At 44.1% G+C, this 27,026-nt stretch overlaps 1 protein-coding gene across 1 annotated transcript in view; it reads left to right on the top strand.

The window, feature by feature from the left end:
- LOC306917152 (bile salt export pump-like) overlaps nt 1–27,026 on the top strand; it is a gene marked incomplete at its 3' end in the record, with an annotated part of 44,263 nt that overhangs the window by 3,062 nt on the left and 14,175 nt on the right. The window contains exons 3-11 of the mRNA XM_079495285.1: nt 1,065–1,083; nt 3,067–3,096; nt 3,477–3,528; nt 8,136–8,345; nt 9,135–9,241; nt 9,640–9,727; nt 19,139–19,272; nt 23,847–24,018; nt 25,088–25,212. Coding sequence (XP_079351411.1) covers nt 1,065–1,083; nt 3,067–3,096; nt 3,477–3,528; nt 8,136–8,345; nt 9,135–9,241; nt 9,640–9,727; nt 19,139–19,272; nt 23,847–24,018; nt 25,088–25,212 — 937 coding nt within the window. The remainder of the gene's footprint in view (nt 1–1,064; nt 1,084–3,066; nt 3,097–3,476; nt 3,529–8,135; nt 8,346–9,134; nt 9,242–9,639; nt 9,728–19,138; nt 19,273–23,846; nt 24,019–25,087; nt 25,213–27,026) is intronic.

Raw genomic sequence — 27,026 nt, 5'->3', positions numbered from 1 at the left:
CAGGAGGAGCCGGGATTCGAGCCGCCGACCCAGGGATTTCAATGCTTGAAATGGAATCAGAATCATGAAAACTCTCTAGTTTGATTTGACACGTCACATGACACGTCACATGCGACATAAATCATAATGAAAATTAGAAAATCTTGCCTAAGCCTTATATATAGGATGTTAATGGTATATGGTATATGCCAACTAGAGATGTCCCGATACTTTATTATCGGTATCGGAAAAGTATCAGATCGGCCCTATTTTGGTCATATCAGTTCATATCGGTATCAGCCAATATGCCAATCTAACCAGCGATCCCACACAGGGGTAAGGAAGGGGTTGACACTATATGGCAGGTAAATAAAATGTTGGGACATGTGGAGTTTGCTTTGGAGATGCCCCAAACTGCAAGTGCACAATTGAGTGAGGAGTCTGCTATAAACACAACACCATATATATATAGCTAGATAGCTATAAACACAACACCAGATATATATAGCTAGATAGCTATAAACACAACACAAGATATATAGCTAGATAACTATAAACACAACACCAGATATATAGCTAGATAGCTATAAACACAACACCAGATATATAGCTAGATAACTATAAACACAACACCAGATATATAGCTAGATAGCTATAAACACAACACCAGATATATAGCTAGATAGCTAAAAACACAACACGAGATATATAGCTAGATATCTATAAACACAACACCAGATATATAGCTAGATATCTATAAACACAACACGAGATATATAGCTAGATAGCTAAAAACACAACACGAGATATATAGCTAGATAGCTAAAAACACAACACGAGATATATAGCTAGATAGCTATAAACTCTATTCCCGGTCGGTGGACTTCAAAATAAAACATCTTTTCTTTTGTATTATTATTAGGCTATATATATTATTCTCTGGTATCGGTATTCGGTATCGGTTGACACAGAAATGGAGGTATCGGGATCGGATCGGGAACGAAAAGAGTGTATCGGGACGTCCCTAATGCCAACATATAAATGTAAAACATCTAAAGTTGTGTTTCTTTCTTCTCGTGGTGCAGAACCAAATGGCTCCTATATGTAAGTATTACTATACTGTGTGTGTATTAAAGTATACTTTGTGTCTCTCAGAGTATATGTTGTTGTATGAGGGATTTATCCCATTCTGGACGGGAACCCCTTTTGGTGTTTTAACTAAGCATTATGTTATACTTTAGCTATTGAAAAATAGCAGATCTACAAGCTCGTGGCGCGCCACCGAGTGGCGCGCCACGAGCTTGTAGATCTGCTATTTTTGAAAAGTCGTAAAAATGCGGCACAAATCTTTCAATATATATTATTTTTTTTATTTTGACGTCAGGCCTACATGGATTTAAACCAAGTGTCGTTCACTGTGTTGTGTCTTTGTGTTTGGCTGTGATGTCACTGTGATGTCACTGTGATGTCACTGTGATGTCACTGTGTTGTGTCTTTGTGTTTGGCTGTGATGTCACTGTGATGTCACTGTGATGTCACTGTGTTGTGTCTTTGTGTTTGGCTGTGATGCAGGACCATGTGTTCACTGTGTTGTGTCTTTGTGTTTGGCTGTGATGTCACTGTGATGTCACTGTGTTGTGTCTTTGTGTTTGGCTGTGATGTCACTGTGATGTCACTGTGATGTCACTGTGTTGTGTCTTTGTGTTTGGCTGTGATGCAGAACCATGTGTTCACTGTGTTGTGTCTTTGTGTTTGGCTGTGATGTCACTGTGATGTCACTGTGTTGTGTCTTTGTGTTTGGCTGTGATGTCACTGTGATGTCACTGTGATGTGTCTTTGTGTTTGGCTGTGATGTCACTGTGATGTCACTGTGTTGTGTCTTTGTGTTTGGCTGTGATGTCACTGTGATGTCACTGTGTTGTGTCTTTGTGTTTGGCTGTGATGTCACTGTGATGTCACTGTGTTGTGTCTTTGTGTTTGGCTGTGATGCAGGACCATGTGTTCACTGTGTTGTGTCTTTGTGTTTGGCTGTGATGTCACTGTGATGTCACTGTGTTGTGTCTTTGTGTTTGGCTGTGATGTCACTGTGATGTCACTGTGTTGTGTCTTTGTGTTTGGCTGTGATGTCACTGTGATGTCACTGTGTTGTGTCTTTGTGTTTGGCTGTGATGTCACTGTGATGTCACTGTGTTGTGTCTTTGTGTTTGGCTGTGATGTCACTGTGATGTTCACTGTGTTGTGTCTTTGTGTTTGGCTGTGATGTCACTGTGATGTTCACTGTGATGTCACTGTGTTGTGTCTTTGTGTTTGGCTGTGATGTCACTGTGATGTCACTGTGATGTCACTGTGTTGTGTCTTTGTGTTTGGCTGTGATGCAGGACCATGTGTTCACTGTGTTGTGTCTTTGTGTTTGGCTGTGATGTTCACTGTGTTGTGTCTTTGTGTTTGGCTGTGATGCAGGACCATGTGTTCACTGTGTTGTGTCTTTGTGTTTGGCTGTGATGCAGGACCATGTGTTCACTGTGTTGTGTCTTTGTGTTTGGCTGTGATGCAGGACCATGTGTTCACTGTGTTGTGTCTTTGTGTTTGGCTGTGATGCAGGACCATGTGTTCACTGTGTTGTGTCTTTGTGTTTGGCTGTGATGTTCACTGTGTTGTGTCTTTGTGTTTGGCTGTGATGTGTTACTGTGTTGTGTCTTTGTGTTTGGCTGTGATGTGTTACTGTGTTGTGTCTTTGTGTTTGGCTGTGATGTGTTACTGTGTTGTGTCTTTGTGTTTGGCTGTGATGTTCACTGTGTTGTGTCTTTGTGTTTGGCTGTGATGTGTTACTGTGTTGTGTCTTTGTGTTTGGCTGTGATGTTCACTGTGTTGTGTCTTTGTGTTTGGCTGTGATGTGTTACTGTGTTGTGTCTTTGTGTTTGGCTGTGATGCAGGACCATGTGTTCACTGTGTTGTGTCTTTGTGTTTGGCTGTGATGTGTTACTGTGTTGTGTCTTTGTGTTTGGCTGTGATGTGTTACTGTGTTGTGTCTTTGTGTTTGGCTGTGATGTTCACTGTGTTGTGTCTTTGTGTTTGGCTGTGATGCAGGACCATGTCGACCCCCAAGGAAAGTGACAAGTAGGTGGAAGTTATGCAGCGTTGTTTTTTATTTTAGTTTTAGTTTTAGTCATTATAGTCTCTTGAATAGTTTTCATTTAGTTTTAGTCATTATAGTCTCATTAGCCTGGCTAATCAAGGTCTAAATGTAGACCTTCTATATATAGACGTTGAAACAACGTTGTTTCAACGTCTAATCTAAGCCTAGACTGCTAAAAAAACCTTTCATTTTTAGACTATTTTCACCCAATTTTTTTAGACGGTCATTTAGAGTCAAGGTTGTGTCTTCCAACCATTCAGAAAACTGTCAGGATGTGGAAGACATTTTTAGAATCTGATCTCAGGTCAAAATGGGATGATGAACTTCAAATCCATGTCACTTTTCTCTCTTTTTCTCGCAGGGCCCAGGAGAAGAAAGAGGTTCCGGCGATCAGGGTCGGTTTCTTCCAGCTGGTAAGGCTGGACTGCAGACCTACTTGAATGCAGTGTTGTTTTCGTCGACTAAAACTAAGACGAAAAATGTCCGTCGACTACCTTATTTCACTGACGAAAACTAAATGGAAACTAAATTAAAACTAAGCTACGATGACTAAAACTAAGACTAACATATTGACAATTTTGTCAACAGATAAAAACTAGACTAAAATGCTATAGGAAGGGACTAGTGGACAAGAGATCCAGTATAAGTCATTTTACACTTGGTTGCATGCTGAAAATAGCAGATCTACAAGCTCACAACGCGTCACAGCGCGACGTGTTGTGAGCTTGTAGATCTGCTATTTTCAACTGTTCAACATGTGTGAAATCAGTCATCATGGCGGCATCAATGCCCGCCAAAATACATTTTAGTCGACTAAATTATATTGAGTCGACTAAAACTAGACTATAAATAGCTTGTAGCTATCAGCTATTTTCAGCAAGTGTAAAATCAGCCATTATGACGGCATCAAGGCCCGCCAAAATACATTTTAGTCGACTAAATCAACTGTAGATTTAGTCGACTAAAATCTTATGAAATGGCCTGGTGGAGACAATTACTATATTTACCCAGGTTATCTGGGCTAAGCTCAAGAACTTGTTTCCAGCCAGGCCCTGCTCATAGAGCATTTCATCGTAGTGGTTCAATGCCTTGTTCAAGGGCACTTCAGTGGTGGTAATTTCAACGTGTCGGACCGCTGATTCGAACTGGCGACCTTCCGGTATCAAGACCGCTCTGCAATCCGTTCGGCCACCGCTGCCACTATGACATTTATGACATTTAGTCGACTAAAACTAGACCAACACTAAAATATTCCAGGTGACTAAAATGTGACTAAAACTAAATGAAAACTATTCAAGAGACTATACGACTAAAACTAAAATCAAAATGTGCTGCCCTGGTTGAATGTATACCAATGGTTTGACCTCCATTTCCAGTGTCAGACGTAATGGGCTCCATTTCCAGTGTGAAACGTAATGGGCTCCATTTCCAGTGTGAGACGTAATGGGCTCCATTTCCAGTGTGAAACGTAATGGGCTCCATTTCCAGTGTCAGACGTAATGGGCTCCATTTCCAGTGTGAGACGTAATGGGCTCCATTTCCAGTGTGAGATGTAATGGGCTCCATTTTCAGTGTGAGACGTAATGGGCTCCATTTCCAGTGTGAGACGTAATGGGCTCCATTTCCAGTGTCAGACGTAATGGGCTCCATTTCCAGTGTGAGACGTAATGGGCTCCATTTCCAGTGTGAGACGTAATGGGCTCCATTTCCAGTGTGAGACATAATGGGATCCATTTCCAGTGTCAGACGTAATGGGCTCCATTTCCAGTGTGAGACGTAATGGGCTCCATTTCCAGTGTCAGACGTAATGGGCTCCATTTCCAGTAGCAGACGTAATGGGCTCCATTTCCAGTGTGAGACGTAATGGGCTCCATTTCCAGTGTGAGACGTAATGGGCTCCATTTCCAGTGTGAGACGTAATGGGCTCCATTTCCAGTGTGAGACGTAATGGGCTCCATTTCTAGTGTGAGACGTAATGGGCTCCATTTCCAGTGTGAGACGTAATGGGCTCCATTTCCAGTGTCAGACGTAATGGGCTCCATTTCCAGTATCAGACGTAATGGGCTCCATTTCCAGTGTCAGACGTAATGGGCTCCATTTCCAGTGTCAGACGTAATGGGCTCCATTTCCAGTGTGAGACGTAATGGGCTCCATTTCCAGTGTGAGACGTAATGGGCTCCATTTCCAGTGTGAGATGTAATGGGCTCCATTTCCAGTGTGAGACGTAATGGGCTCCATTTCCAGTGTCAGACGTAATGGGCTCCATTTCCAGTGTGAGACGTAATGGGCTCCATTTCCAGTGTGAGATGTAATGGGCTCCATTTCCAGTGTGAGACGTAATGGGCTCCATTTCCAGTGTTAGACATAATGGGCTCCATTTCCAGTGTGAGACGTAATGGGCTCCATTTCCAGTGTCAGACATAATGGGCTCCATTTCCAGTGTCAGACGTAATGGGCTCCATTTCCAGTGTGAGACGTAATGGGCTCCATTTCCAGTTTGAGACGTAATGGGCTCCATTGCCAGTGTGAGACGTAATGGGCTCCATTTCCAGTGTGCGACGTAATGGGCTCCATTTCCAGTGTCAGACGTAATGGGCTACATTTCCAGTGTCAGACGTAATGGGCTCCATTTCCAGTGTCAGACGTAATGGGCTCCATTTCCAGTGTCAGACGTAATGGGCTCCATTTCCAGTGTGAGACGTAATGGGCTCAATTTTCAGTGTCAGACGTAATGGGCTCCATTTCCAGTGTCATACGTAATGGGCTCCATTTCCAGTGTGAGACGTAATGGGCTCCATTTCCAGTGTGAGACGTAATGGGCTCAATTTCCAGTGTCAGACGTAATGGGCTCAATTGCCAGTGTCAGACGTAATGGGCTCCATTTTCAGTGTGAGACGTAATGGGCTCCATTTCCAGTGTCAGACGTAATGGGCTCCATTTCCAGTGTCAGACGTAATGGGCTCCATTTCCAGTGTCAGACGTAATGGGCTCCATTTCCAGTGTCAGACGTAATGGGCTCCATTTCCAGTGTCAGACATAATGGGCTCCATTTCCAGTGTCAGACGTAATGGGCTCCATTTCCAGTGTGAGACGTAATGGGCTCCATTTTCGTCACCGCTATAAACCCCTTAATTCCTAAACTTCTTTGCCTTTTTTTTTTTTTTTTTTACTATTTTTAAAAACATTTTTGAATAGTTCAACTAGCCCAATCTACATTGACACGTTGTGATCATAAGGGGTGACGAAAATGGAACCCATGGAGCCCTTATTACATGTGTCTTGTCAACATGCACTGAAATGTCTAAAGCATAGCCTAGTGGTTCTCAAAGTGGAGTCCGGGGACCCCAGGGGTCCTTGAGGGAGTTCCAGTGGATCCCCCAGCTAAATGATAGTTTGGAACCAAATGGACCCTTATGGGTCTGTGTAACTCTGAGAGTGTACAAATGGAACCAAATGGACCCTTATGGGTCTGTAACTCTGAGAGTGTACAAATGGAACCAAATGGACCCTTATGGGTCTGTAACTCTGAGAGTGTACAAATGGAACCAAATGGACCCTTATGGGTCTGCAACTCTGAGAGTGTACAAATGGAACCAAATGGACCCTTATGGGTCTGTAACTCTGAGAGTGTACAAATGGAACCAAATGGACCCTTATGGGTCTGTAACTCTGAGAGTGTACAAATGGAACCAAATGGACCCTTATGGGTCTGTAACTCAGAGAGTGTACAAATGGAACCAAATGGACCCTTATGGGTCTGTAACTCAGAGAGTGTATAAATGGAACCAAATGGACCCTTATGGGTCTGTCACTCTGAGAGTGTACAAATGGAACCAAATGGACCCTTATGGGTCTGTGTAACTCTGAGAGTGTACAAATGGAACCAAATGGACCCTTATGGGTCTGTGTAACTCAGAGAGTGTACAAATGGAACCAAATGGACCCTTATGGGTCTGTAACTCTGAGAGTGTACAAATGGAACCAAATGGACCCTTATGGGTCTGTAACTCAGAGAGTGTACAAATGGAATCAAATGGACCCTTATGGGTCTGTAACTCTGAGAGTGTACAAATGGAACCAAATGGACCCTTATGGGTCTGTAACTCAGAGAGTGTACAAATGGACCAAATGGACCCTTATGGGTCTGTAACTCTGAGAGTGTACAAATGGAACCAAATGGACCCTTATGGGTCTGTAACTCAGAGAGTGTACAAATGGAACCAAATGGACCCTTATGGGTCTGTAACTGAGAGTGTACACATGGAACCAAATGGACCCTTATGGGTCTGTAACTCTGAGAGTGTACAAATGGAACCAAATGGACCCTTATGGGTCTGTAACTCTGAGAGTGTACAAATGGAACCAAATGGACCCTTATGGGTCTGTATAACTCAGAGAGTGTACAAATGGAACCAAATGGACCCTTATGGGTCTGTATAACTCAGAGAGTGTACAAATGGAACCAAATGGACCCTTATGGGTCTGTAACTCAGAGAGTGTACAAATGGAACCAAATGGACCCTGGTTCCATCTGTATGTATACACTCTCAGAGTTAAATTAATATGGATTTTACAATAAGAATTGGGGTCTCAAAGATAGAAATGCCATTAAATGGGGTTCTGTAGCCTATATTGCAGGTCAATGGGGGTCCTTGAGAGTCACTGCTAAAGCCATAAAGATCTTCTCTTATGGGGGTCCCTGCATGGCATATATTTTCAAATGGGGGTCCGCGGGGCTAATTAGTGTCAATTTGGGGGTCCTTGACATGGAAAGGTTTTGCACCAAACCACTGGCATATAGCCAACTTCTTCTTTGATTCCTTCTCCAGCTCTGCTTCCTGTCCAACTATTATCTCAAAATGTACCTTATAGTCCTAATATATTGATTGTGTGTGTGTGTGTGTGTGTGTGTGTGTGTGTGTGTGTGTGTGTGTGTGTGTGTGTGTGTGTGTGTGTGTGTGTGTGTGTGTGTGTGTGTGCGCGTTGCGTGCGTGCGTGCGTGCGTGCGTGCGTGGGGCAGTTCCGCTTCGCCAGCTCCCGGGAGGTTCTGAGGATGGTTCTGGGCAGCGTGTGCGCTGTGCTCCACGGCTCGGCCCAGCCTCTCATGCTGCTGGTGTTCGGGATGCTCACCGACACCTTCATCGACTACGACATCGAACTCAACGAGCTCAGCGACGACAGGAAGGAGTGCTTCAACAACACCATACAGTGGAAGCAGAACTACACCCAGGTAGAACTACAAACCCCAGAACTACACCCAGGTAGAACTACAAACCCCAGAACTACACCCAGGTAGGGATGGAGCTCCAAACCCCCAGAACTACAAACCCCAGAACTACACCCAGGTAGGGATGGAGCTCCAAACCCCAGAACTACAAACCCCAGAACTACAAACCCCAGAACTACACCCAGGTAGAACTACACCCAGGTAGGGATGGATCTCCAAACCCCCAGAACTACAAACCCCAGAACTACAAACCCCAGAACCACACCCAGGTAGGGATGGAGCTCCAAACCCCAGAACTAAAAACCCCAGAACTACACCCAGGTAGAACTACACCCAGGTAGGGATGGATCACCAAACCCCCAGAACTACAAACCCCAGAACTACAAACCCCAGAACTACACCCAGGTAGGGATGGAGCTCCAAACCCCAGAACTACAAACCCCAAGACCCCAGAACTGAACTACAAACCCCAGAACCCCAGAACTACACCCAGGTAGGGATGGAGCTCCAAACCCCAGAACTACAAACCCCAGAACCCCAGAACTGAACTAACAACCCAAGAACCCCAGAACTACACCGAGGTAGGGATGGAGCTCTAAACCCCAGAACCGGAAAAAAACAAACCTGAACAATCTCCATCCCTCCACCCTATAGGCCTACGGCCAGTCGATATGGTGGTCGTTATCAATACATTGTAACGATCTCCATCCCTCCACCCTATAGGCCTACGGCCAGTCGATACGGTGGTCGTTATCAATACATTGTAACGATCTCCATCCCTCCACCCTATAGGCCTACGGCCAGACCTACGCCTTCCTCAACCAGTCGGGATGGGAGTCGTTGAACGGCTCGGCGTGGAACCACTCGCTGCCGGAACCTCTGGAGGGGCGCTCCTGTGGGTACGTTGGGGAGTCGTCGAAATTTTTAGAAAATGGTCTCCTAAATCATTAAATACCTTATGTTTCTAATATATCAGTGGTGCTCAATATTTCATGGCAAGGACCGCAAAAACTATATATGTAATTGGCCGCCGACCCCCATCTGAAAATATGTTGTTCCAGGTACCTGGATGTTCACTCTGAAAGAATATAATATTCAAAGATTTGAGGCACATTTTCACGATTTTTCAAAAATAGCAGACCTACAAGTTCATAGCGCGGCACTCGGTGCCGCGCTACGAGCTTGTAGATCTGCTATTTTTCAATAGCTAAAGTATAACATGATGCTTTAAAACACCAAAAGGGGTTCCCGCCCAGAATGGATTAAGTGATTTAAACACCGATTTGTGATTTTACAGAATCCTGGACATTGAATATGAGATGACCAATTTCGCCTTCTATTATGTCGGCATCGGACTGGCTGTGTTCGTGCTGGGCTACTTTCAGGTCTGTATCAACGTTATTATTGCTAAATGGTGACGTACTAATATTGGAACACGACATCTTTATTGATATTTCCTCCATCTCTCTATCCGTCATGTACTGGTGCGCGGTATAGGAGGTGTGTACAGCAGTGTTGTTTTCGTCGACTAAAACTATGACGAGGGCACGGTGGCACAGTCGGTATAGTGCTGTCGCCTCACAGCTAGAAGGTCCTGGGTTTGATTCCGGCTCCGGGCGCTCAGAGATGGGAAAAATACATTGAAAATGTATTTTGTTACAAAATACAAATACTGGGTCACAGAATGTATTTAAATACAAAAAAACAAATACTGGTCTGAGAAATGTATTTGAGATACAAATACGTATTTTGTATTTTGAAAATACATTTTCATTAAAATGTATATAATAAGTAAATTCATAATTAATTGCCAAATATTAAATTAATGACCTGTCAGAATGTCTAATACAGGGGTAACCAACCAGGGGTTCGCGAGCTACCAGTAGCTCGCACAAGCCATTCAAGTAGAGGCCGGTGTGAGCGGGTGTCAGACTGACAGGCAGTCCATCACTACCAATACACAGAACGTGCATTTAGAATAGCTCGCAGTGATGGCCCCAGACATGTGGAGTTTGTTTGTTTGACTATTATGCACAACTTCCACAATCTCCACTTAGAAGCTTGTTCACCTATGATCAAAGTTACAGTAGCCCTTGCATGGAACTAGTTGTGACAGTGCATTCCTTTAAATCCTGGCATGCTCTTTTTATCGTTATCTAATCACTCATCATGTACGTACATGTACATGATGGTTTTGACTCTTATCTTTCTGTTTCCATTGTTCCATTGTCATGCATGACATCACAGCTATGCAAGGTCTAAGACTGTCTCTAGGATGTCTCATCAAGATGTCACCAACTATCGAAGCTACCGTACCAAACCAAATAGTTTCGGTTTGATAAGGTAGAACTGGTAGAACTTGATCTCCTCCTGACCTCAAGCAACCCTGTCCTCTGAAAAGCAAGCAGTCTCTACAATAACCATATAACACGCACCCACTCACCTCTGCACCTAAATGGCCCTTTTCTCATGTTATGTAACATGCGATGGAAGCACTAACTGTACTGATGAGACCCAATTATTGAAACCTCAAATATGGAATAAACTTTCATCATGCCACAGTTAATGACCGTCTTATAGTCACCTGGTGGTCGTAAGGTTTTCTTTACCCTGGCATCTCCATTTTGTTGGGGCATGTCATTATAGGCCAAGTGCCGTAAATTGACTTTTCTGTATTATTCTAGTATAATTTAAAAAATGTGCAGCACATTTAGTTTATTATGTATTCATGGTCAAATTATTGATCACACAAACAGGAAGGTAGGAGCGCACACCAGTAGTGGGGAGGTGCTGACCGCAGGAGATAACTATGACTGAGAAAGGAGAGAGGCCGCACAGCTCGTCGTCACGATGCCATCAAAATCTGTATTGATCACAAATGTTGTATGTCTGTGGCATGAGGAAGGAGGAGAGACCCGCACTCCGCCACTTGCTGGTTCAAGAACTTTATTTTAAAGAGTCATAGCAACCTTTCGGCCTTTCGGCCTTCTTCAGGCATAGTTTGAGAATAGGCTGACATTCATTAAATACACAACAGTAGGTTTAGACAACCAATCAAATTGTATATAGTAATCATTCATCAGATAGCAGCTGTGAAGAACCCAGTCATGTGACTTAAAGGTGCAGTACTTCTGTAGAACATTCCTAGTATATTATTGAAAGTCACCAATTACAACAATACAGGGAATAATATATAAGTCATGCCATAATACATAAGGAAATCAACATACAATTAAATAAGTAAATAAATGTCAAAAAGGTCCATACTCAAACAAGAGTGGACATAAAGGATAAAAAAGAAGACACATGGTGCTTTTAGTACCCCACTGGACATGAAGTTCAAATCAATAATATAATTAATACATTTTATGGATTACAGCATAACATTTAATAATAGCTCATCATTCAACCCTTTCGGGTAGAGGGTTTGCAATGTGTGTATCCAGTAAGCCTCGCGTTGTTTGAGCAGGACATCATGGTTACCACCTCTGGCTGGTAGTTTGACTTGACTACCAGACTACAAGTGGAGATGTCATGTTTAAGATCATTGAAATGAATGGCAACAGGATATTCACGGTCATTTCTTCGAATAGAGCTCTTATGTTCACTCATTCTCTGTTTTAACTGTCTAGTAGTTTTCCCAATATATGCTAAACCACAGGGACATTTGATCATGTATACCGGTTGAGACACAAGTTATAATGCTGTTAATCTTGAACTTCTTTCCAGTATGGGGGTGATTAAAAGAGGACGTCTTGTGTGTATTACCACACTGGGCACAATGGCCACATGGATAATTGCCCTGTGGCAGAGGACTCAATAAGGTCTGTCTAAGTGAAACCTTAGGGGACTGAAAGTCAGAATGTACAAGTTGGTCTTTTACATTTTTTACTCGTTTAAAAGAAAACAAGGGAGGGTACTTAAATAATGACAATAATTCAGGGTCAGAGACTCAGAGGTTAAAATGTGCCAGTGCTTTTTGAACATAGCCTTTATCTTACGAGAGTGAGGAGAATATGTGGTGACTTTTTTTCTTTTTTCTTTGTTTTTGTCAACAGTTCTGTATATATACTTGTGTCTCAACCCATGTGGTATACATGATCAAATGTCCCTGTGGTTTAGCATATATTGGGAAAACTACTAGACAGTTAAAACAGAGAATGAGTGAACATAAGAGCTCTATTCGAAGAAATGACCGTGATTATCCTGTTGCCATTCATTTCAATGATCTTAAACATGACATCTCCACTTTTCGCTTTATTGGTATATATACTGTATATGTACTGTGTGCATTTGTATGCATTTGTCATTTGAACATCTGTAAATGTGAATATTCATCGAACTGAGAAACTAAATATTGTGCTATATAAGCAATTAATTGCATGTCCTTTGCGTTTTGTTTTATTAAAAAAAGCCTAAACAAATAAGATAATAATAATAATATGTATATTTCTAATACATTTGTCTTAATATTTAGGCATTAATTATATAACTATCAGTTATTTATTCTTAAACTATAGTCTCTGGATGTGTGCACACATCGCAAAAAACAAGTGTTTTTTTTAACAAATTTTAGTGGTAGAATAGATCATGGCTTACAATTGGGAATAAAATGGGCTCTTGGGCATGAAAAGGTTGGTTACCACTGGTCTAATACATTGAAGGTTATTAAGAATGATACACTTTATATTTTAAGCAAATCAATGTGCTATAACTGTATCAAACAGGACCCACAAAGGAATGAATTGGCCATCTGATTCATCACTGTCACTCCTCTTTGACTTCTACCTCGAGAAAAATGTAGAAAGAGATTGATTGATTGATTGATTAGGCCTACCACCAATTTACATTTAAACCAACAATAAAAAAACAAGATAAGTAAACAAGATACTAATGACTAAGATGAATAGATTATCAATTAAAGGAGCATTCAGTGATTTGGAAACCCCCCCGGTCTTCCCCGGTAACAAGATGTGCACATGCACGCACTACAGTGGGGAGAAACGCAACAGGCTGTAACAGCACACACACCAAGCCCCGTTCAATCATGATTGGTGGAAGGCCCCTCTCTATCCTGATTGGATGAAGGCTAGGCCACCTAGCCAAAAACGAAACCTACGGTCTTTTGACCCCCCCCCCCCCCCCCAGGGAGGAACAGGGAGGACCTCCTTATATGATCAGCACACTCTATAGTAGGGAGGATTATCACAACAAAACAAAAGGAGTGATATTTGAATTAAGTGAAATCACTGAATATACCTTTAATTACCATTAATAATTTAACCTGAACAGCGTGATGCCACAACAAAAGGGCACTTCATTATAATAAAGGCTAAAAGGAACAGTGAGGCTACTAAGGATAAATGAAAGCTGATTTACTATAAACTCAAAAAAGTGGTGACTCATCTAAAATGTAAATGGTCTAGTTTAAAGTATGAATCACCATTTAAGAGTTCAAAGAGGGCATGGACAGGTTTTATATTGAACTGCTGTTTAAAACAAACAGCAGTTGTGCCACTAGGTGGCAACTGTTAATTTTTATGTTCTGCTTGTCCACAGAGTCAGACATGCCCAGCTCTAAAGCCTCCCTCCACCTTCCACTACTTTACTAATATTTAAATATGTCCTGTTGTAAGCTTGCCTTAGCTTGCAATATCCAATAATCAGTTTAGATTAATACACCTTTTATCTCTGGGGAACAAGTAATCATTTAGTTGCAACTTGGAGATGTGAGGTAAAGTCTCAACTCAAGGCCCGTCCTACTCTGCCTCTCATTTGTGGTTCAATGAGTGTAAGTCAATCAGAAGTGACATCACACATTGTGTTGTGTTGTGTGTGGGCCTAAGCACACTTTAGATTCCATGCGCGGACAGAAGAAGCTGTATTTTACGTCATTTCCGAGTTTTTAGACAGCTGGTGGATGGAAAAGAAGCTCCACCCCCTCGGCTGACTGCCGCGGAGGAGAGCGTTTCCGGGAATCTGTCAGTCGAGGCAGTCAGCCGCGGGGGTGGAGCTTCTTTTCCATCCATCAGCTGTCTAAAACTCCGGAAAGACGTCGTCAGTCAGCTTCCTTTGGCCGCGCCTGTCGGCTCAAATGTGCCCACGGTGTGTGTGGGTGCATGTGTTTTGCCCCTACAGTTTAAACCTGAGGCTGTGTAAAATGACATTAAAAAGTATTTTATGTATTTGAAATACAGAAAATACTAGATCTGAAAGTATTTAGATACAAAATACATCTCATTTCTTCCATCCCAGCAAAATATAAATTACAAAATACAAAAAAGTATTTCAAATACGTATTTCAAATACATGTATTTCAAATACTGCCCATCTCTGCGGGCGCTGTTGGGGTGCTGGCGGCGTGTTTCCTCCTCCGCGTCATCAGTGCCCATACCCGAGGCGGGGTTGGCGAAAGGGCCTTTCTGTGTGGAGTTTGCATGTTCTCCCCGTGTCCCCTAGGATAGGTACCCTCACATGTTCTCCCCGTGTCCCCTAGGGTAGGTACCCTCACATGTTCTCCCCGTGTCCCCTATAGGGTAGGTACCCTCACATGTTCTCCCCGTGTCCCCTAGGGTAGGTACCCTCACATGTTCACCCCGTGTCCCCTAGGGTAGGTACCCTCACATGTTCTCCCCGTGTCCCCTAGGGTAGGTACCCTCACATGTTCTCCCCGTGTCCCCTAGGGTAGGTACCCTCACATGTTCTCTCCGTGTCCCCTAGGGTAGGTACCCTCACAAAAAACATGCAGTAATCCTGGTCTCTAAACTGCCTCCCCCTGGCCAGCCGGGGCGCCTGATGGAGGGGAACTGGTTGGAATAACGTGTTCCTTCCACGCACTACGTCCAACCAGGGAAACCAGGGAGCAACTTGGACACTCAGGCACACTCAGGCATGAAGGAAGCATGAGTTCAAGTCCGTTGCTCTCCCCATGTCCCCCATATATGGGGACTAGGTTGGCGGAGGGTGTGTAGAGCCCAGGATCACATTAGATAATTGACACAGGGGTGAAGAATGGGTTACAAAAATCGTGGAATAAGAAATATATTAAGAAAACTATGACGAAATGTTTTCGTCGACTACCTTTTTTCACTGACAAAAACTACATAACAACGAAGCCATGTTGACTAAAACTATGACTAAATATACTGACAATTTCATCAACCAAATACAAACTAGACTAAAATGTTAGGAAGGCACTAGTGGACAATGGGCAAGACGGGCTCAGCCCTCCCTATATCTTTTTGAAGAAAGTTGATAATGTCAAATTCCAAAACAAAATAATTTCTATTCTAAACTAGAATAGATAATTTTATATTCTGCATGGTGCAACAGCATTAAAAAGTTACCCAAAAAAACCAAACACAAAATAAAATATGTCAAAATGGGCACATTTATCTTTCTTCTTTATTCTTTAAACAGCCCAAAATCAGTATTCATTAAGTTGGGTGATTGACAGCTGGCATGACACGCCTGCTTGATTCAGAGCCTATCGAAGGCTCTGCTCGGCCCTCAGGCCCCGCCTCATGGCTGTGAGGTCACTGACTGTTGACCAATTACAGCACCTGGGCTGCTTGACTGCTTGTGTGAAACTAAAATTAGGTTGGGTGGGAGTATTGATTCTAATGATGAATGAAGTTTTATTTACTTTTGTATTAAATCAGTTAAATTATTTCATGTCCGCGGAGGAAAACATAGCCGTTTAGAGAGTGGAGGCACGTCGTCCAAACTAATTAAGGATATTAAAATGACAACAAAAGGAATCAAAGACCACAGAATGGTGCTACGTTGTGTAGTTTTGGAAATAAATGCTTGCTTTCTGGAGGAGACACTTCCTTGGACCCATCAGAGGTACAGTATCGTATTATCATTTTATTTCTCTGACAAAGTTAAGAAACATGTCCGCTGCTTCAGAGGCTCAATAACATTAACAACATGTCACTGTTGGGGGGGAATTAGAAGCTATTATAATTTCTAACGTCGCCGCAGAGCCGTTGAATTACCACTGAGTTGACAGAGTGACAAGCTGGAGTTGGAAATACATTGTTTTCCAAACATGACAAACTGTTTTAAAGTGTTGTACAGTGACAACTAAAGTCTCTGTATTGTTTTATGTTGGACGATTAACATGACAACATGTTTTAAAAGTATTGTACAGAACTAGTTCTGTCTGTGCTCTGTGGTAATTCAATGGTGTGTGTGTGTGTGTGCGTGCGTGCGTGCGTGTGACACTTTAAAAGCAGTGACTGTGAAGAGGTCTATAGATAGTTAGATACTGTAGGAGGAGGAGATGAGTTTCACTAAACCAGTGGTTGTCTAGCCGCAATTTGCAACTCTAGATTTTTTTATAATGGGATGCATCTTTGCAATACCCTCCTCTGACTCCTCTGACACTTATCCAATTGCGTTTGCGATCTGCTTGTCTTAAACGACGTTAAACTCACCACGATTTTTTCGCTCCTATGCCACCAAAATGTGGAACGCCCTACCAACAGTCATTAAGACATGCAAATCCCTTGACTCCTTCAAAACCGCTCTCAAAGGGCACCTACGGATGGCTGCAATTCGAAACTGGCCCCCGTAAAATCTGAATCCCCCCCCCACCCCCCCCCCCCCCTTTTCCCCTCACTGTATATGTTTCTTTTCCCTTTTTACCTCCATTATGATGAATTCCTGTACTGTTCTTTGTCTATATAGAAGTGTCTATTTGTACGTCTCTAAATGTTTTGATGAATTGAACATGGTGGACCCTGTTGTAAACAAGTGTAATGCTTAATTGGGTCGTCCACTCACAGTTAACAGCCTTTGTATTGAGTTTGTGCTTGAAATGTACTGTAATTCTGCAAACTGTTAATACAATTTTCAATCAATCAAACCAACATTGCAGCTGTAGTCCAAGCTTGAATTGTCCTCTTTCAATCTGCCGAGCTTGTTTTTCATAAAAATCCCCCGTAGACATGTTGTTATGAGCTACTTTCTGTCAAGAAGAAGACATTACGACGAGCGCTTCCAAACTCCAGCACTCCACACAAAAATAATCACTTGCACAGAATTTCTTAGACAGAAAGTAGCTCATAACAACATGACTACGGGGGATTTTTATGAAAAACAAGCTCGGCAGATTGAAAGAGGATAATTCAAGTTTGGACTACAGCTGCAATGATGGTGAGTTTAATGTCGTTTAAGACAAGCAGATCGCAAACGCAAATGGATGAGTGGGGAGTCAATGGAGGGTATTGCAACTCTAGATTCATCCCATTATAAAAAAAATCTAGAGTTGCAAATTGCGGCTAGTGGTTTTCAACCCTTTTCACATCAAGGTCCATTATTTATTTATTCTGCCATTTGAGCCACGGAACCACCGTCTGATGACATTTAGCCTCTCAGACCCATTTGAGCCACGGACCACCGTTTGATGACATTTAGCCTCTCAGACCCATTTGAGCCACGGAACACCATTTGATGACATTTAGCGGCCTCTCAGACCCATTTGAGCCACGGAACACCATTTGATGACATTTAGCGGCCTCTCAGACCCATTTGAGCCACGGACCACCATGTGATGACATTTAGCTTCTCAGACCCATTTGAGCCACGGACCACCATTTGATGTCATTTAGCGGAGACTTTTGTTGTTAGCATATAGCATTGGTTCTCAGAGGTCCTTGAGGGAGTTCCAGGGGGTCCCCAGATAAATGATAGTTTGGAACCAAATGCACCCTTATGGGTCTGTAACTCTGAGAGTGTCCAAATGGAACCACATGTACAACCAAGTGTACACATGATACAAATGGGAAAATAACACGTTCCATTTGTACACTCTCAAACTCTCAAACAGGGGGTCCTTGAAATGAAAACGGTTGAGAATCACTGCTAGAGCCGTAAAAAGATCTTCTCTTATGGGGGTCCCTGGGCATATCTTTTCAAATGGGGGTCCGCGGGGCTAATTAGTGTCAATTTGGGGGTCCTTGACATGAAAAGGTTTGAGAACCACTGGCATTATTTAGGTCTATAGTCCGCAGTTGTTGGAGGCGAGAGGCCGAGAGGCACTTCCACCTTCAAATCAAATCAAATAAAATCAAATCAAATCAAATCAAATCAAATCAATTTATATAGCACATTTAAAAACAACTCTCATTGTACCAAAGTGCTTCACAAGGCAGAATATAGTAGAGTACAATACAATACAATACAATACAATACAATACAATACAATACAATACAATACAATACAATACAATACAATACAATAAAATTCAAAGTGAAATCTAAACTCAAGTGAAGACAGTGCGCGGGAGTCGACTAAATCTAAACTCAAGTGAAGACGGTGTGCGGGAGTCGACTAAATCTACAGTAAATTTGGTCGACTAAATCTACAGTTGATTTGGTCGACCAAATCTACAGTTGATTTAGTCGACTAAAATGTATTTGGGCGGGCCCTGATGCCGTCGTAACGGCTGATTTTACACTTGCTGAAAATAGACGATCTACAACGTGTCGCGCTGCGACGCGCTGTGAGCTTGTAGATCTGCTATTGTCAGCATGCAACCAAGTGTAAAATGACTTATACTGGATCTCTTGTCCACTAGTCCCTTCCTGACATTTTAGTCTAGTTTTTTATTTTGTTGATTGTGTGTCTGCCTTTTCTCTACCTGCGTCTTTCAGTCACACTTTATTTTTCTTTCCACCAACAAACATAATCATAATCATTATCCATCTATCCATCCATCCATCCATCCATCCATCCATCCATCCATCCATCCATCCATCCAATCTGTTGTCGTGTCTCAAACGTTCAGATTTCCATGTGGGTGACGTCGGCCGCCAGACAGATCCAGATCATCAGGAAGCTGTACTTCAGCAAGGTGATGAGGATGGAGATCGGCTGGTTCGACTGTAACTCCGTCGGGGAGCTGAACACCCGCATGTCTGAGTGAGTCTCATCCCAGCAACCATTTTGGTCAACTTTGACGAGGGCCCATTTATAGAGAGTATGCACACGCATGATTTTCCCATCAGGACACGGCCCCTCATCTAGACTGAGTGGCACAACATTGAGCAGCATGGAGTGTTGGAGTTTGGGAGCGCTCGTTGGAAATCACTCAACCGTCCTGCGTACCACCTGGTTCTAAATGTCACATAATGCAGGAGGCAGCAAAATGTTATGTTATTGAAAACAAGCACCTCCAAACTCTGACAAAAAAAATATAAGTATAGCTCATAAAATTTCTATGGTGGATTTTTATGAAACAAAAACTTTGCAGATGGAAAGAGGATAATTCAAGCTTTTCGTACAGCTGCAATGTTGGTGAGTTGTTTAATGAATTGTTTAATGCAACCAGACAGGACTTTTCTGTTTGGATGAATGGGCTGTCGAGGCCAGAAAGTAGTGTTTTGCCACTCGGTGGGCGTTCCCGCATAACTTCCAGGTACGATGATGTCACGCGCATACCCTCTATTTCCACACTCACTCCAGAGGGCCACATTGCTGTCGTAGCAAAAATAGCAGATCTACAAGCTCAAAACGCGTCGCACTGCGGCGCGTTTTGAGCTTGTAGATCTGCTTTTTTTTGCTATATTCGAATTGAAATCTTGAATTATTTGTTTTGCTATTTTCAAATTGGAATCCTGAAAATTAACATGTTTATGTAATTTCAAATGCCTTTAATTATACTTGTGTTGAGCAATGAGCTACTAATTTAGACTGAAGTAATTAAAGTGGGTCATGTTTGCATGTTGTGGAGTTGTAAACAGCTGAAACCAATATTATGTCAGTATTGTGATATTAACCTGAGGGCAACATTAAGTGAAGGTGCCGCCTGTGTATGATTTAGGTTATGGCTTTATTTATTTGCACATTGATAAAGTGACCTATGGTCATGAAGTGTGGGTCATGACCGAAAGAATCAGGTCGCGAATACAAGCGACCGGAATGAGTTTTCTTCGACGGGTGGCTGGCATCTCCCTTAGAGATAGGGTGAGAAGTTCATCTCCCTTAGAGATAGGGTGAGAAGTTCAGAGAAGTTCACCTCCCTTAGAGATAGGGTGAGAAGTTCACCTCCTTTAGAGATAGGGTGAGAAGTTCATCTCTCTTAGAGATAGGGTGAGAAGTTCATCTCCCTTAGAGATAGGGTGAGAAGTTCATCTCTCTTAGAGATAGGGTGAGAAGTTCACCTCCCTTAGAGATAGGGTGAGAAGTTCACCTCCCTTAGAGATAGGGTAAGAAGTTCACCTCCCTTAGAGATAGGGTGAGAAGTTCACCTCCTTTAGAGATAGGGTGAGAAGTTCATCTCTCTTAGAGATAGGGTGAGAAGTTCATCTCTCTTAGAGATAGGGTGAGAAGTTCACCTCCCTTAGAGATAGGGTGAGAAGTTCATCTCCCTTAGAGATAGGGTGAGAAGTCCATCTCCCTTAGAGATAGGGTGAGAAGTTCATCTCCCTTAGAGATAGGGTGAGAAGTCCATCTCCCTTAGAGATAGGGTGAGAAGTTCATCTCCCTTAGAGATAGGGTGAGAAGTTCACCTCCCTTAGAGATAGGGTGAGAAGTTCACCTCCCTTAGAGATAGGGTGAGAAGTTCACCTCCCTTAGAGATAGGGTGAGAAGTTCATCTCCCTTAGAGATAGGGTGAGAAGTTCACCTCCCTTTAGAGATAGGGTGAGAAGTTCATCTCCCTTAGAGATAGGGTGAGAAGTTCATCTCCCTTTAGAGATAGGGTGAGAAGTTCATCTCCCTTTAGAGATAGGGTGAGAAGTTCAGTCACACAGTAGAGTCGCTGCTTCTTCGCCTGGAAAGCAGCCAGCGATCTAAACCCCCCCCTATGGGGATTACAATGCAAATAAAAAGTACATGAACCCTTGTGGATTTATAGCGCCCTCTACAGATTATTGATATTTACTATCACAGTGTTTGTTGATTGTTAGATTTGGTTGTGAATTCAGTGTTGTTTTTGGCAGCAGATTTTGGTTTTAGTTTTAGTCATTACTAGTCTCTTGAATAGTTTTCATTTAGTTTCAGTCACGTTTAAGTCACCCGGAATGTTTTTAGTGTTAGTCTGGTTTTAGTCGACTAAATATCATAAGATTTTAGTCGACTAAATGTACAGTTGATTTAGTCGACTAACATGTATTTTGTCGGGCCTTGATGCCGTCGTAATGACTGTTTTTACACTTGTGAGCTTGTAGATCTGCTATTTTCAGCATGCAACTAATGACTTATACTGGATCTCTTGTCCACTAGTCCCTTACAATTTACAATTTACAATTTAGGCATTTAGCAGACGCTCTTAATCCAGAGCGACTTACATTTAGCAAGAACAAAAGCATGGGAATACATCACATATATAAAAAGCATTTATCAAGAAACATGCGTAAGCTAAGAACGTAGCTAGAACATATCTATATAATGACACTGTACATATAAACTATACATATATACTATACTATGCTGTACATATATACTATGAAGTGCTATGACTACATACAATGCAATTATTGTGCTGTCTACATAACATGCTATAAGTCTGTATCAAATGCTATCTAAGTCTAAGAAGTGCTGTCTAAGGGGGTAGGGTAAGTGCTATGGGCCATGGTGGAGTCTGAAAAGGTGGGTTTTCAGACTACGGCGGAAGATTGGGAGTGATGCTGCAGTTCTGACTGCAACGGGGAGTGCATTCCACAGTTTTGGAGCCAGAAGGGAGAAGAGTTTGGGACGTGTGGAGCGTTGTCCCGGCGTTTTTAGTGAGGGTACTTCCAGCTTCCCTGCATTGGCTGATCTGAGTGCGCGGGAGGGTTTGTAGGGTTCAATCATACTTGCAAGATATGGGGGAGCCATACCTAGCTAGTCTAGTTTAGTCTAGTTTTTATTCGTTGGCGAAATCGTCAGTATATTTAGTCTTAGTTTTAGTCGTCGTAGCTTAGTTTTCATTTAGTTTCCGTTTAGTTTTCGTCAGTGGAAAGAAGGGTAGTCGACGGACATTTTTCGTCTTAGTTTTTAGTCGACGAAAACAACACTGTTTGTGATTGTGTTCCTCTCTCTTTTCACGCTGTGACCACTGCGTGAAAAGAGGAGTTACTGTATTTTGCCCGTAAACCTCAAGTTTAGCAGCATATACAGTTAATATACGGTAATATACAGGGTGTGATGGTACAATTCGGGAGTTTATGGGAGTTTGTTGGAAAGTTTAACGGGAGTCTTCTGTAATATACACATCCGTATTCCATGCTTTTTGCGCAGCGTACATCACAGTTTGTTAGATATGGTTGTGATTGTGTTCCTCTCTCTGAGTTTTAGGGATGTTTTAGGGATGTCCCGATACACTTTTTTCGCTTCCGATCCCGATACCTCAATTTCTGTGTTAGTCGATACCGAATACCGATACCAGTGTCATGATCTCATGTTGTGTTTATAGCTATCTAGCTCTCGTGTTGTGTTCATAGCAGACTCCTCACTCAAATGTGCACTTGGAGTTTGGGGCAACTCCAAAGCAAACTCCACATGTCCCAACATTTTATTTACCTGCCATAGTGTCAACCTTCCTTACCCCTGTGTGGGATCGGTGGTTAGACTGCCATAGTGTCGACCCCTTACCCCTGTGTGGGATCGCTGGTTAGACTGGCATAGTGTCAACCCCTTCCTTACCCCTCTGTGGGATCGGTGGTTAGACTGGCTTAGTGTCAACCCCTTACCCCTGTGTCGGATCGGTGGTTAGACTGGCATAGTGTCGACCCCTTACCCCTGTGTCGGATCGGTGGTTAGACTGGCTTAGTGTCAACCCCTTACCCCTGTGTCGGATCGGTGGTTAGACTGGCATAGTGTCAACCCCTTACCCCTGTGTCGGATCGCTGGTTAGACTGGCATAGTGTCAACCCCTTACCCCTGTGTGGGATCGGTGGTTAGACTGGCATAGTGTCAACCCCTTACCCCTGTGTGGGATCGGTGGTTAGACTGGCATAGTGTCAACCCCTTACCCCTATGTCGGATCGCTGGTTAGACTGGCATAGTGTCAACCCCTTACCCCTGTGTCGGATCGGTGGTTAGACTGGCATAGTGTCAACCCCTTACCCCTGTGTGGGATCGGTGGTTAGACTGGCATAGTGTCAACCCCTTACCCCTGTGTCGGATCGGTGGTTAGACTGGCATAGTGTCAACCCCTTACCCCTGTGTCGGATCGGTGGTTAGACTGGCATAGTGTCAACCCCTTACCCCTGTGTCGGATCGCTGGTTAGACGGGCATAGTGTCAACCCCTTACCCCTGTGTGGGATTGGTGGTTAGGCTGGCATAGTGTCGACCCCTTACCCCTGTGTCGGATCGCTGGTTAGACTGGCATAGTGTCAACCCCTTACCCCTGTGTCGGATATGTGGTTATAGACTGGCATATTCGCCGATACCGATATGACCCGATATGACCAAATAAGGGCAGATCCGATACTTTTCCGGATACCGATACAGTATCGGGACATCTCTAAATTGTGATTGTGTTCCCTCTCTCTCTCTCTCTGTGACGCAGTGACATCAACAAGATCAACGACGCCATAGCGGACCAGGTGAGCATCTTCATCCAGAGGTTCACCACCTTCGTGTGTGGGTTCTGCATGGGCTTCGTCAGGGGATGGAAGCTCACGCTGGTCATCATCGCCGTCAGCCCGCTGATCGGCGTGGGAGCCGGGCTAATGGCCCTGGTGAGTGACGACCCCATCTCCTCTCCTCTCCTCTCCTCTCCTCTCTTCTCCTCTAGTCTCGAGACCGTCTTCGTCTGGCACGGAAAACACTCCTTGGGCTAAAAACGGCCATAGCCGTCATCACAAATGTGATGAGATCTGCACATTTGGGCACCTTTGGGCAAGTGGCTATGGGAACCGGTTCAGTTCTTTTCCACCGGTTGGTTCCCAATGGGAACCGGTTCAGTTCTTTTCCACCGGTTGGTTCCCAATGGGAACCGGTTCAGTTCTTTTCCACCGGTTGGTTCCCAGTGGGAACCGGTTCAGTTCTTTTCCACCGGTTGGTTCCCAGTGGGAACGGGTTCAGTTCTTTTCCACCGGTTGGTTCCCAGTGGGAACCGGTTCAGTTATTTTCCACCGGTTGGTTCCCAGTGGGAACCGGTTCAGTTCTTTTTGGTTTTTAGTCCATGAGCCAGAGGTCCAAATTTGGAACATTAAATATGAATTGAGTGGAGCAAAACCATACCTATATTAGATTGTTATCACCATGACACTTCCCCAATTGAGTACTTACACGAAGACAATGATTTATTGTATTACAAATTTTACATTTTTACAAATCGAAAATATGAAAAAGCTATTACTGTGGAAGGGTTATCATGTATTAATTTACTTGTATTGATCCTATAAACAATTTAATATAGGTCTAGTTTGCCCACCAATTTTGGAGCTCTGGCTCATGGACTAAAAACCAAAAAGAACTGACCCGGTTCTCATTGGGAACCAACCGGTGGAAAAGAACTGAACCGGTTCCCATTGGGAACCAACCGGTGGAAAATAATTGAACCGGTTCCCATTGGGAACCAACTGGTGGAAAAGGGGGTCTCTGTGTATCAACTCAGTCAGTATAAACACACATACTGTACACACACTAAAAAAAAAACTTAACTTAAAAATAAAATAATACTTAGAACTTAAAAAAAACCTTAAAAAATGACGTAATTTATTCTAATTGTTGTTATTGCAATTTACGAGCTGCGTTCGCTTCCCGCGTTCGCGCGTCTTACTTGTCTCTCTCCTCCGCCTCCAGTTCGTGGCTAAGCTGACCGGCATGGAGCTCCAGGCCTACGCCAAGGCCGGGGCCGTGGCTGACGAGGTGCTGTCCTCCATCAGGACGGTGGCGGCTTTCGGTGGGGAGAGGAAGGAGGTGGAGAGGTGAGAGGTGACACGTAGTTCAAACTGGAAGTTTTGACCTGAGATCAGATTCTAAAAATGTCTTCTACATCCTGACAGTTTTCTGAAAAAGCTATGTTTCTATGTCAGTCGTTCTTCGATTTTTCAAAAATAGCAGACCTACAAGCTCATAGCGCACCACTCGGTGCCAGTTCGATCCCTGTGGGGCTCCCCCAGAGTTAGTGTGGAAGTGTCCTTGAGCAAGACTCTGAGCCCCTAATTGCTCCTGATGTGCAGGTTGCTGCCTTGCATGGTTTCTTCCTCCATGGGTGTGTGTGTGACTGGGTGAATGTAATACACCCCCTCTGAAACGAGATGATACATCTCAAGGGGCTATCCTCTAAAACGAGATGATACATCTCAAGGGGCTATCCTCTAAAACGAGATGATACATCTCAAGGGGCTATCCTCTAAAACGAGATGATACATCTCAAGGGGCTATCCTCTAAAACGAGATGATACATCTCAAGGGGCTATCCTCTAAAACGAGATGATACATCTCAAGGGGCTATCCTCTAAAACCAGATGATACATCTCAAGGGGCTATCCTCTAAAACGAGATGATACATCTCAAGGGGCTATCCTCTAAAACCAGATGATACATCTCAAGGGGCTATCCTCTAAAACGAGATGATACATCTCAAGGGGCTATCCTCTAAAGGAAATACAATTTCAATATACAATCTATGTAAAGCGCCTTGGATAAAGGCACTATATAAATGCACCATTTACCATTTATTTAACATTAGCCTGGCCCAGCCAGCGTGCTTTCTGGTCTAGAGGGGCGGGTGGTAGCCTGGTCCAGCCAGCGTGCTTTCTGGTCTAGAGGGGCGGGTGGTAGCCTGGTCCAGCCAGCGTGCTTTCTGGTCTAGAGGGGCGGGTAGTAGCCTGGCCCAGCCAGCGTGCTTTCTGGTCTAGAGGGGCGGGTGGTAGCCTGGCCCAGCCAGCGTGCTTTCTGGTCTAGAGGGGCGGGTGGTAGCCTGGTCCAGCCAGCGTGCTTTCTGGTCTAGAGGGGCGGGTGGTAGCCTGGTCCAGCCAGCGTGCTTTCTGGTCTAGAGGGGCGGGTGGTAGCCTGGCCCAGCCAGCGTGCTTTCTGGTCTAGAGGGGCGGGTAGCCTGGTCCAGCCAGCATGTGTTCTGGTCCAGAGGGGCGGGTGGTAGCCTGGTCCAGCCAGCGTGTCTTCTGGTCCAGAGGGGCGGGTAGCCTGGCCCAGCCAGCGTGCTTTCTGGTCTAGAGGGGCGGGTGGTAGCCTGGCCCAGCCAGCGTGCTTTCTGGTCTAGAGGGGCGGGTGGTAGCCTGGTCCAGCCAGCGTGCTTTCTGGTCTAGAGGGGCGGGTAGTAGCCTGGCCCAGCCAGCGTGCTTTCTGGTCTAGAGGGGCGGGTGGTAGCCTGGTCCAGGCAGCGTGTCTTCTGGTCCAGAGGGGCGGGTGGTAGCCTGGCCCAGCCAGCGTGCTTTCTGGTCTAGAGGGGCGGGTGGTAGCCTGGTCCAGGCAGCGTGTCTTCTGGTCCAGAGGGGCGGGTGGTAGCCTGGTCCAGCCAGCATGTGTTCTGGTCCAGAGGGGCGGGTGGTAGCCTGGTCCAGCCAGCATGTGTTCTGGTCCAGAGGGGCGGGTGGTAGCCTGGTCCAGCCAGCGTGTCTTCTGGTCCAGAGGGGCGGGTGGTAGCCTGGTCCAGGCAGCGTGTCTTCTGGTCCAGAGGGGCGGGTGGTAGCCTGGTCCAGCTAGCGTGTCTTCTGGTCCAGAGGGGCGGGTGGTAGCCTGGTCCAGGCAGCGTGTCTTCTGGTCGAGAGGGGCGGGT

The sequence above is a fragment of the Electrona antarctica genome (genome assembly GCF_951216825.1).
Source record: "Electrona antarctica genome assembly, chromosome: 24".
Lineage (NCBI taxonomy): Eukaryota > Metazoa > Chordata > Actinopteri > Myctophiformes > Myctophidae > Electrona > Electrona antarctica.
This window is presented reverse-complemented; position numbering and strand designations above follow the sequence as displayed.